We start from the raw sequence: 12,540 nt of genomic DNA on the forward strand, positions 1-12,540 counted from the left end.
TGTTTAGGAAGATGGAGTTTGATTTGTTTCTGGTCCAGAAGTTTCACATCTGAAGCTGAACCAGCAGCTTCAGAGAGAGAAAGAGGATGATGATATCATGCAATATTGTGATTTGACACAGTGCTTTCAGGGGATTTCTATCTCATGTATTTAATATTCAGTATTTATATTCTAATAATCATCTCTGCAATAGTGACCAATTTCAGATATTGGTTGCTTATGAAACCTAAAAACAAAAAAACATTTATTTTATTCATTTGGTCGATTAAAAAAAGAAGAGACTGACAAAATGCATAGATTGGTCAGTACTACATGCATCCTACCCTCTGTACATGAGATTTCCATGTCCGTAGTGGAAATAACATCTAAAAGTTCTTTAATGCATCAGACCAGCACCTGAATATTTGGGGAATTCCTCTGCGGCTCCCGGTCCGATCGCCAGAATCGGTCGACTCTCGTCCCGCCCGCTCTCGAAGGACTGGCTGTTCTCCAGCGCGCCGCTCTGGGGGCTGGACCCCCGCTTGGAGCCGATCTGGTCCGACGTCTCGCACAGCTGCAGGAAGGCGTGCTCCAGGGTCTGCAGGAGGCGACGAAGACGATGACGATGAGGAGGATGAGGGTGATGCAGGTAAACAGGGACCAATTCACTTCTTTTTCACTGTGAAACTGTTTTATTTTTGTTTTTCTGTGTCTGTCGAGTGGTTTTTGACATCTCATCCATGCAGCTCAGGATTTACTAATTCAAATGTGCTCATAAATTCAGTCTGACATTCATTTCATCTTCACTTCATGTTACAACAACATTAATAATATGAACTACTGCTGCTTTATAGTTCCTTCCTGCCCTACTAACACAGTGTCCTTCAGTGTCCACGTCGTCCACTGGGGGATTGATACTCACCGTCGCACTGTGCTGTTTCATGACGGCCTCAGGAGGACCTTCAGCCAGCAGGTGACCGTTACGCATGAGACCGACCTGCAGAACAGAGACAAGAGGAGAAGAAAAGGGAACAGAGCTATTTATAAACAGAACAGAGTCACAAAATTATAGCTTCAAGTGTGAAAAATCTTAATTTCTCTGATACTTGACTTGAGTGAGGAATAACTTAAATGTTGAGTCATGTTTTCCTTTCAAGACAATAATTACAGCTTATATTATTAAAGCTGCTGTTTTCAAGTACATTGAACCGCTGTTATTTTGTATAATTGAGCAGCAGAGACGAGCAAAACTATTAATATTGGAATGAAGACCAGAAAATCTGATTCTGAATTTGATTTACTTTACAATAATAAAAGAAAAACAGCATTTTTCTGACAAATGTGATGCTTGAACACTATTTTCTGTCTAATTGATATACGAAATATACATGAACATGAACGTTTCAGGAAAAATCCTTCTTCAACGTGTATTAGGAAAACTTTTTTCCCCAAAATGTTTGTGTGGCAATTAATACTTTAAATTGGAGTGTGGTTTTGTACTTTTTGTAGATTTTTTGTTATGTGGATTTTTGTTTTGAGGATTCAGCAGCTATTTATACTTTTGGAGGGTTGAGCGCGTTGTTTTTTTAGACATTACTCGTCTAATCGATCAATAGTTTGAGTCTTCATACATAAACAAGCAGCCGTTTACAGAGCAGCAGAGCGACTGATGAAACAATAACAGAAACGTGTTGAGGCGACCGAGTGCATCTCATTCCTCTGCAGTGTAGTGATGCATTTTTGTTCTTTTAACCTGACACACTTCTGTCAAAGGTGACACATGCAGTCGAGTCGCATGCAAGAACTGAAATAAATGAGTGGAATCCCCCTCAGTCGGTCCGATCGGTCTCCACCCGCCTACAAGTACGGTTTAACCCTGGATGGAGACATCACGGAGCTGCCGAGCCGTCAGACCGGTTCTAGTGCAGAGTTTCTGGCTCCATATTTACATGTGGCTGCATCAGCGAGGAGGGGGCACAATGACCCTTGACCTCATTTTGAGTTATGCAGTCTGAGTTTCAGCTTGAATATGACACACACACACAAATGCACACACACATTCTTTTATAAACAAGCTGATTAACTGTGACCTGTTGAACTGAAATCTAGAAACCGCACAGGTCGACACGTTCACATTGGATTATTTAAAAAGAGTGACACACATGCTTTTTTTCCCCTCTCGTCCGCATTCACCAGATTTGTCTTTACAGATTGTTAGTTCGTTAGTTAGTTTCAGTTTATTTCAGACACATAAAAAGAAATAAGAAAATAATACAGTAATGGACAGACATGACAAATAAATATTTTGTAATGACAATACATGAAAAATGAAAATAATTGGATTTTTCATATCCGAAAAGGAGTGGGAAGAAGTGAAACTTATTTACTCCCATCCCCTATTCATAAATTAACTATCAAGCTTCCTTGTCATTATAATCTATACAATAAATTAATTTAGCTGGATTTATTCTAATACATTATCACTAATCTTTATCTCTCTTATCTCTAATATATAAAGACATATACAAACACATATACAAAGACCAACTGAAGGTAACACCAACAGAGCAACAGATAATAATAAGTAAGTAAATACCCAAATAATTAAATAACTAATAAGCACCTTGTGATTGTCACACCCTCATTCCTCTACATATTGAAAATCATTTCTTTGTACTTCTTTTTGAACTGGATTATGTTTGGAAATTCTTTTAACCCCACATTCAAACGGCGAATTGTTTGTTTTGAATTACAAATATTTAGTTTTTTTCTGACTCTTAGCAGGAAAAGCTTCTTAGAACGGCTCTGAAACCATTATGAGACTAAATATTCTGCAGCGAAAACCAGACTGAGGACCGTGACACACTACAACTGGTAAATGATGCACGAGAAATGTAACATTTTTAGGTTTTAATGTTAATTCACAGAAACAATTAGTATAAAATCTGTCAACCTCACTCAAACATCCACATTCACACACACGCTGCAGCTGCACGAAGCAGGTGGAGGAGGTTTAGGAAGTCGAGAGCCAGTTGTTTGTTCAGCTACACGACAGATACTGATCTGCGTTGGGGAACTGACACAGAGAAGTGAAATTTCAGCTTCCGAAAGTCTCAGACAACTTTATCTGTTCAATCTGTTTCGCCTCTGCTGCACATTTCCTTAAAGTCATCACAGACACACAGACTTAAAGCGAATATGTACAGTATGTTAGCCCAAACATCATTTAAACTAAACCCGAAACATAAACTTTTCATGTGTTGTTATGATTATTAAAAATGTAATCGCAGAACAAATTAGCGTCCACTTGATCATGAAATGTTAATAGTTTTCTCTTTCTGTCTCCAGTTGAAGTCAAAACCACAACTTTCACCAGAAAACTATTAAAAAGAAAACTATTGTGGCTTGTGAGTCCTAATCTACAGGACAAACTTACAACTGTAAAGCTTTTTGAACTTTATGGATTTTATGTACAAAGAGGATTAGTGGGTGAAACAGTGAATGAACTCGTGGGGCGACTGGAGGCCTGACTGTGGCGGCCAGTGAGGGTCAAGGTTATTTGTTTTATTTTACTTTTTATATTGTATTATTATTGTTATTGTTAATGCATTTCTGCAATTCTATATAGTCGAGTTGTTTCTTCTCCTTGGTCTTTGTCTTGAGTCTTGTCCTTAATTTGAAAATGTCAATAAACAGACTGTGGAAAAAATAAAAAGTGTGTTTGCTTTACTTCCTCTTCTCTCTTTCACAGTCTGTGTGTTGTATTATATGTTGGCTGTGTAGTTTTGCAACTTTGCAAACTTTTTCCAGGTCCAATATCCAGATCGGTTCCTTTTTACCCACTGCACCGTGATCAGATAATAAAGATTATATAATCACGACGGGCAATAAACTTGATTACCTTTCTACGAATTCAGTTTGTGTGCCAATGTGACTTAAAAAAAAACCAATCTATTACAGTCGTATCAATGTCACCGAGAGAGGACGAGGCTGGAGGAGTGATTCAATATTTATCTGACTGTGAGAGCCAAAACCAAAAGAGCTAATGTTAATTAACAGGAGTAGAAAGGAGTGAGTGCTGCATCTGTTTGCTTGGGGACTATTTTCAGCAGGGGATTAATACACATGTGGTACAGTAGCAGCAGCAGGATGGTGTGTGCGTGTGTTTGAGTGTGAGATTGGCCCAAATTTAACTTGCCCTTGTGAATATAATGAAGGGAAATGCCGTCCAAAGCAACATAGCGGCTATTTTGTGTATTTTTTAATAGTTTAAAACGACACAGTAACAAGTATTATGCTTGTTAAAAGGAGCTATTTGTTATTGTAGCTGGGATTCACACACTGTAAAAACTCAAAATCTTTGAGACAAGAATATTTGTCTTATTTCTTGTCAAAACTAATCACTCTCCACTTAAAAAAAGACTCATCACCTAAAAATGTACTTGTTTTTAGATCATTTTCACTTGTTCAAACAAATTTTTAATTGAAATAAGTAGAAAAATCTGCCAGTGAAAGCAATTTTTTTGTGCTTGTAATAAGAAAGAAAGATTTGCTCCACTATCAGATTGTTCTACTTATTTCAAGTGAAAATATGCTTGTAAAGTAAAAAGTGTCTAAAACCAAGCTACTTTTTATTGTGATGAGACTTATTTTAAGGATAATTAGATTTGTTTTGACTAGAAATGACATTTTGACTATAAATAAGACAAATATTCTTGGTAAGATTTTGAGTTTTTGCAGTGTGCAGTCAGCAAACTATAATTTAAACTGTTTCATGAACCATAAGAATAAACTGCAAACCTATTTTTGTTTGTAAAAAGGCACAACAGAGCTTCTATACAGATCCTATAGGATGTTTTCTCGCTCAGTTTGAGCTTTTGTGCGTCCTGTCAAAACCGATGAACAGTAAACTTCAGTTCACATAGAATAAATATGAATAGACTTATTGTTTCTAAAGGGGCTTCAATGCCTTTGATTTCACGGCTGTATTCCTGGATGCTCTCGACTCGAGTGTGCACGTGCGTTCATGCTTAATTTATCTCGTATATGTTGACGGTCGTGGGTTCAGGTTGAGGTTCGGTGCATGTATGGATGATTATCTCACCACGTTGGCCTGCCTGGCCTCCTCTATGTAGTGTGTGGTGATGATGACGGAGACTTTGCCCGTCCTCACGATGTCCACCAGATGCTGCCAGATCCTGAGAGGGAGAGACAGGAGAAGGCAGAAGAAACCAAAACAAATTACATAACACTCAGAAGAGAGTTTTCCTTAAAAATCTCGGCCTGGAAAAGCTCACAGCTCGTTCCAGCGGCCGTTCGCCTGCCAACCGTCTGAGCTGAAGAAGCGATTACACAATGAGATTGGAGCAACACACTGAGGCAGGGCAGCGGGCTTTCAGAGGGGGAAAAAATGGTTTCTGACTTGATTTTCTGTAACATACAAACAAATAGTGAAGCCAGTGTGTTTCCAAGTTGATCAATATACCACAATCTAACATTAGGTAGTATATAAACATTAAGTAATCAGTATAACACCTCCTCCTCTATAAACAGCTAAAATGTGTTTTCATATAAGAAATTAGATTGTAAATTAATGAAAACTTGTTTAAAATGTCCTTATTTCTGCTTCCAGCTTCATTATATTGTTTTGATTTAACTTATGTTTTAATAGAGGAAATTAAAGTCAAGTGTTTCCCCACTAATAAGATGAAAAGAAACGATTTATAAAGGATTCAAGGGTCGATTTAAAATGTATATAAATAGCTTGAGGAGACGTTATTGAGGGAAACTTTAATCCAATATTGTCAGTGTTAAGACAACGATCTTTTGAAGAGCATTTACAGCCAGGTGAATTACAGTATATCACAGTGCAGACAGACGATACGTCGATATGATATCAGTACTGTGACATAACAGAGTTTGTGTGGGGGCCTTGGTTATTGTTTGATCACATTACAGCTCTATGTCTTATCTTTTTATGTGGTTATGGGGACATTACAGTTCAGTGGTAAACAGCTCTGCACTCGTTCACAGGCTCTTGTTTAAAAAAAAGATGTGTTTTCACTTTAGACTAAACACCGGGTGACAGCAACGTCAAAGCTTCACGTGTTTGTTGATTTAAGATTGAATATAACATCCACAAAAATAAACCAGGACCTGCTTGATTTATGGCAGATGGCTGGCAGACACTAATGTTGATGTTGTGTGTGTGTGTGTGTGTGTGTGTGTGTGTGTGTGTGTGTTGAGTGCATACTTGGCCCTGAGCACAGGGTCCACTCCGACCGTGGGTTCGTCCAGGATGAGCAGCTCCGGGTTCTGGAGCAGAGCTGCTCCCAGAGAAACCCTGCGCTTCTGACCGCCGCTGTGACAAACACAAACACAGACACAGACACAGACACATCAGGAAAAAAGAAAGAAAAACAGAAAGAAAGAAAGGAGTCAGAGGTCGATGGAGGCGACTCCTCCGTCCACATTCTTAATTGTTGCGTAACCGATGATCCACCTTCGTTCTGTGCATACCGCTCACTCCTGAGAGAGGTGGTACTGTAGCACCGACAAAACCTGCAAGACCGACCTGCCCGACAACACGGAGGCAAAAACAAGAGCGAGGGAGAGAGAGATGGATGTCAGGAGGAGGAAGTTTCATCTCATTTTGTCAACAAATATACAGCGGTGTGTAAAAGTTTGGGCACCGCTGCTAAAAATCTCTGTTCATGTGAACAGGAAAGCAAGTGGAAGATAAAAGTTAAACATTAAAAACACTTTTTTTTTGCAATATTTGAAGCAATATCAGTGTATTATTTTTGTTTTCTGCAGTTTTAGAGTGAAAGGGGGAAACAAAGCAGCAGCCTGCAAAAGAACGGGAAACCCCAAAGATTTGAGCTCTCAGATAACTTTGACCAAGGTATCAGACAAGATATTTACACGCTGCGATATTTGCCAAAGGGGGAAGTGAGCTACTAACTGTAGATACTAACTATTAGGGAGGACAAACCTTTGCTGTGGGCCCTTTTCCTCTTCTGTCATTTTGAAAATGTAACAGATGAAAATAAAAATAAAACATATATTGTTTCCTTTGCTTTGCTTTATTTTGAACATGTATGAGTAACACAAAAAAGTAAAATGTGAACCCAACATGTCTGAAAAGGAGTAGGATGAAGCATATGCTTATTTAAACCTACCCCTTCTCCACTAGTCAATTAACAATCAGTCTCCTCAAACATACACATTTACATATATTTACAATATTGTTTCAAATATAAAGGGAATGTGTCATCTGTAACTTTATGCCCTTTTGGAGATCATTTCATCTTCCACTTGCTGAACATTTGCATGACACTGTTGATGAAGTTGATAATGTGTGAAGCTGCAGCACTGATAACCATTTACACCACTGATCTTCAACATGACGCCACCGTGTAAAATAAAAAATAAAAAATAACGCACTGGTCATTTTTGAGTTGCAGCTCAGTAACATGACGGGTTCTTACACCACAGATGACATAAATATTACATGAAGTGCTAATGAAAGCTGCTGCGAGGGGCCTCTCCAGGAAAACAGAGGGGTCTTTGTAATGAATCAGGGATGTGAATCATGATCTGTAACAAGAGCCGATTACTTTTCCTCTAATAATTGTAGAATATACAAGAGCCTTGAGGTAAACGTGAGGTTTTTTTTTGACTAAAATAAAGAAAAACAATCAAAAAATAACTTAATGGTTAAAGCAGAGATGCAGCAGAAGTATTTGATGATACGCCAAATGCTCTATTTTTAATTCATGCTGCTGGATTGTTTCCTTTTATGGCTTGAGAACGTGTTTATGTTTGGTTTTGTTCTGTGGAAATGTGTAAAGCCGATAGCGAAGGGAGATGGAAACTCTGAATCGAGCCACAAACTCCCAGAAGCCAACAAGGCTCTGCAGATGTGACCATTTGTTTAACGGGGCAATAAACGTGATGCATAGTGGAAACTGGAGGGGGAAATTAAAAACTCTGCGCCAACTTTCTTCCCTTTTCCAGTTATTAATCAGTGACAGAGTCAAGACAGTGGCTCTGTAGCAGCCTTGTAAAGATCAGATTTATAAGTAGTAACTTTTTTACATTTGAAGTATAATTTTATCCTAAAAGCTTAGTGGAGATTACTTTTGATTGCTCCATGCATGGTTTTGCATTATTAAACTAATAAATCACAAGAGGGGAGTTGTTGTAAATAAGACCCAACTGCATTGCACACTGAATAATTTGCACCACAGGGCAAAGTAAACACAGTAAGTATCATAGCAACACAGTCTATGTTAATGCTACAGGGACGTGATGAACCTCTTCTAAATCAACGTAACGCAACATCGTTCTACGGCAGGAATAATCATCAGACTGGCTCGTCTCCTTATCGCACAATATTGTTTTATGGGCGCTGGGGTTTATGGTCTATGGTGGAGAGAGGGATTATGTTTGTCTGTGTGTGTGTGTGTGTGTGTGTGTGTGTGTGTGTGTGTGTGTGTGCACAGTCACTTAGTGTAATTCATGTGTCAAAGTCCACGGGCATCTCTGCAGAGACAGACAGCTAACCCTAACTCACATTTACCTCGCTTCATAAAGTGGTTCCCAAGGACAAACAGGTACAAATGCTCCTTTATCCTAAGTGCAATCAATTCACACTGCCCTTAAAGGGATAGTCCAACATTTTGGCAAATTGGTCCATTGCCATTATCCCTATAGTCTTAGCAGTAGGTTCGTTACCTTTAATTGTCAGTGCAAGCTATTTTTAGAACGGCGGAGAAAGAACCGTGAGCTGCGGTTCACATCGGAGTCTCCAAAACAGAAATGTTTGTAACAACATCAGTAAAAAGTCGCTGGATTTGTCGCTAGTCGCTTTTGAAAAAACAAAAAAGTCGCCAACAGAGGTTGGAAAGTCGCCAGATTTAGCGAGAACTTCGGCAAGTTGGCAACACCGCTTCTGGCCGCCCGTTCATGGCCGGTTCGGTCTAGCATAAACAGTGAAAAAAACAAAAACTTGTCGAAACTCGTTTTTGGCACTGAATGAGTTAAGGTGCAAATCTTGCATAGTTCCTCTTTATAACACTTTTTTTTTTTTTTTTTTACCTGAGGTTTCGGACCAGGCTGTGTTTCTGAGGTAGATCCAGGAAGTCGATGAGGAAGTCCATGCGCGACTGGGTTTCCTTCGACGTCAGTCCGTGGATTCGGCCAAAGAAGGTCAAAGTGTCGCCGATGGTGAACTCATTGTACAAGGCCAGCTCCTGTGAAACACAAAGGTATATGTGTGTGTGAGTGTTATATTCTTTAAAAGGGAGGTTGCAGGTAAAAATGTATTAACATAGAGAGGTACCGCTTTTCTGTCCATACTAGTGTTGATGCGATACCTACATTTCTTACCAATACTAGAATAACAATATTCATTTCCTCTTTTTGAACATCTATACATTTTTCACAGTTTCAGAGTGTGGTGCTCTTAAGTTTACCACTCGACTTGAGTCTTTAGTTATTTTCCTGATCTTTGATGATTGATAAGATAATTTAAATTGTCAAAAGATCTAAATATCTGATCACCGTCACTCAAAACAATAACAACATTTTCCTTAAGCACAGAAAAACACCAGCAGAAATACATTCAACCAAAGACAAATTCACTTCATTATTTGTTTTACCAGGCTGTTGCATTGCACAGATGCTTTCAGAGACCTTTGACTCCCATACCTGAAAGGATTAAAGGGATAGTTCAACATTTTGGCAAATTGGCCCATTGCCATAATCCCTATAGTAGTAGTAGTAGTATAGTAGTAGAGTAGGTTCATTACCTTTAATTACCTTTAATTGTCGGTGCAAGCTATTTTTAGAACGGCGGAGCAGAGCCGCGAGCTGCTCATGGAATTTTTTGGTTTCCCTCATCAAACTCATTAAATACACAATCCAACAACTCCAAAACGCTCTGGTGGACAAGTTGTGACCTGCACATTCACCACGCTATGAGATAATAACAGAACGTTACCAGACAGAGTTGTTTGAGAGGTAAATTCATGCAAAACCGCTGATGCACGTTCCCGTCAGGGGCCGTTTTCCGGCAAGCAGTCTCTGCATTTAGCGTAGCTCTGAGCAGCTCGCGGCTCTGCTCCGCCGTTCTAAAAATAGCTTGCACCAACAAATAAAGGTAACGAACCTACTCCTAAAACTATAGGGATTATGGATTATGGCAATGGGCCAATTTGCCAAAATGTTGAACTATCCCTTTAAGCACAGAAAAACACCAGCAGAAATACATCTACAATATTTCAACCAAAGACAAATTCACTTTACTATGTTATTATTTGTTTTACTCAGCTGTTGCATTGCACAGATGCTTTCAGAGACCTTTGACTCCCATACCTGAAAGGATTAACGTCTGGTTTTACCAAGTGAAGAATATGCAGTCTCGAAGGGTTGAATACTTAAAGGGATAGTTCAACATTTTGGCAAATTGGCCCATTGCCATAATCGCTATAGTCATAGCAGTAGGTTCATTACCTTTAATTGTAGGTGTAAGCTATTTTTAGTACAGCGGAGCGCAGCAGCTGGCTGCTCAGAGCTACGCTACGGAGGCTAACGGAATTTCTTGGTTTCCCTCATTAAACTCATCAAATTCAACATCCCAAAACTCCACAGCGCTTTTGTAGACAAGTTGTGACCTGCACAACCACCACGCTATGAGATAATGACGGAACGATACGAAACAGAGCCGTTTTCGAGGTAAATTCATACAAAACCGCTGATGCGCGTTGCGTTCAGGGACAGTTTTTCAGCAAGCAGTCTCCGTATTTACCCTGTATTTACCTCGAAAACGGCTCCGTTTCGTATCGTTCCGTCATTATCTCATAGCGTGGTGGTTGTGCAGGTCACAACTTGTCTACAAAAGCGCTGTGGAGTTTTGGGATGTTGAATTTGATGAGTTTAATGAGGGAAACCAAGAAATTCCGTTAGCCTCCATAGCGTAGCTCTGAGCAGCCAGCTGCTGCGCTCCGCCGTACTGAAAATAGCTTACACCTACAATTAAAGGTAATGAACCTACTGCTATGACTATAGCGATTATGGCAATGGGCCAATTTGCCAAAATGTTGAACTATCCCTTTAAAATGAACTGGATGTATTAAAGCCAGCCGGCATCACGTTTTAGTTGCAACTTCAGAACAAAAGACACAAGCCAAGTTCACCACAGCGGGACAACAGTTGCAAACTGGGGACCAGGTGAGGTGTCGCGTTTCCTCCTCTCCGGGTCACAGACCACTTCCTACAGGGAACATGCCATGTGTGTTATCGGCCTCATCAGGTATCCATTGTGACAGTAATGAGACACACTCAGGTCCAGCTCACTGACTGCAACAGAGGGGGAATTAAAGAAGCCCTCGAGCAAGGCACTTAATTAATCCCCTCGTTGCCGATGTGGACACCACGGCGACTTCGCTGCAGCAGCTTCATGAATACAAACACAGACTGGATTTTTGCTCTTGTGCAGGTTTTGATTCAAACTTTACACACACATAACTTTTTCAACGTGTTGTTTACCTGTGGCATGTATCCAACCTTCCTCCCTGGCACATCGTGACCGGGGAATGCAGGCGGCTTCCCCAGCACGGAGATGTGGCCCCGCGAGATCTTCAGAGTTCCCACAATGCATTTCAGCAGCGTGGTCTTCCCACATCCGCTGGGGCCCAAAAGACCATAACTGCAACACAGAATCCGAGTGAGTGATGGCAGGTCGTTTCTGTTCATCGTCTATTCAAGTGTTTAAATCTGGTGATGTCACACAGTCCCAGCCCTGAACATACTTCAAATAAGTGAAGTGAACAGCCAGGCATGACAGCTTATCAGAGGGAACAATAGAAACAGATCATTTCTATATAAACATTTAAGATAACCAGATAACAGCTCCCTGTAGTTATTTATACACTGATGCTTGTGGTGTGTACTGGATATCAGAGATATAGAGATGTACTTTCAGTGGTGATATTTATTCAAATTTCTACTTTTAATGAATTTATTTATTCATATTCCTTACATGTAACTAGCAGACTTCTTTTTTCTTTCCTGGTTTCTCTGTTTTGTTATGTGTTTGTGCTATGAGCATGTGGTGTGCGAGCCGCCAAATGGAATTGCCCTTTAAGGGATTAATAAAGTTGTCTTGAATCTTGAACCTTGAATCTATTGTGCTCATGCGCTCAGTTGTATATTTCTGACTTCTTTTTCTCCTCGTTTTTCATTTGTCACCTCAGAAATTCAGGTATGTGTGAGAAAAGTGACCCTGCTCACCTACATCTGCTAAGCCTGCTTAGCAGATAAATGATAGATAATTGACGAGAAAGGTCATGAGAAACAAAAAAGGTGACTGAGCCTTACCCAGTGGCCAGTTTGCAAGTGTTGTGATTATCCTAATGTGCATTAGTTGTCAAATTGATGAATTCCTGCTCTGCATTTGCAGCATGTTTGAGTGTTTGTGTGTTTTTTTCTGAAGCTGCAGTGTAGTTGAGCTCTCAGGGCCACCGTAGCATCATGAATCTAAATTCTTCTAGGAAC

At 39.8% G+C, this 12,540-nt stretch overlaps 1 protein-coding gene across 2 annotated transcripts in view; it reads right to left on the bottom strand.

Annotated features, from left to right (window-relative positions):
• abch1 (ATP-binding cassette, sub-family H, member 1) overlaps positions 1-12,540 on the bottom strand; it is a 35,290-nt gene that overhangs the window by 18,433 nt on the left and 4,317 nt on the right. For both annotated transcript variants that reach the window (XM_085799445.1, XM_085799446.1), the window contains exons 3-8: positions 11,533-11,692; positions 9,082-9,236; positions 6,233-6,340; positions 5,084-5,177; positions 902-976; positions 397-577 (exon numbers count right to left, since the gene is read on the bottom strand). In XM_085799445.1, the coding sequence (XP_085655571.1) occupies positions 397-577; positions 902-976; positions 5,084-5,177; positions 6,233-6,340; positions 9,082-9,236; positions 11,533-11,692 (773 nt within the window). The remainder of the gene's footprint in view (positions 1-396; positions 578-901; positions 977-5,083; positions 5,178-6,232; positions 6,341-9,081; positions 9,237-11,532; positions 11,693-12,540) is intronic.

Source organism: Trachurus japonicus, chromosome 15 (assembly GCF_045865225.1).
Source record: "Trachurus japonicus isolate A0001 chromosome 15, Traja_1.0".
Lineage (NCBI taxonomy): Eukaryota > Metazoa > Chordata > Actinopteri > Carangiformes > Carangidae > Trachurus > Trachurus japonicus.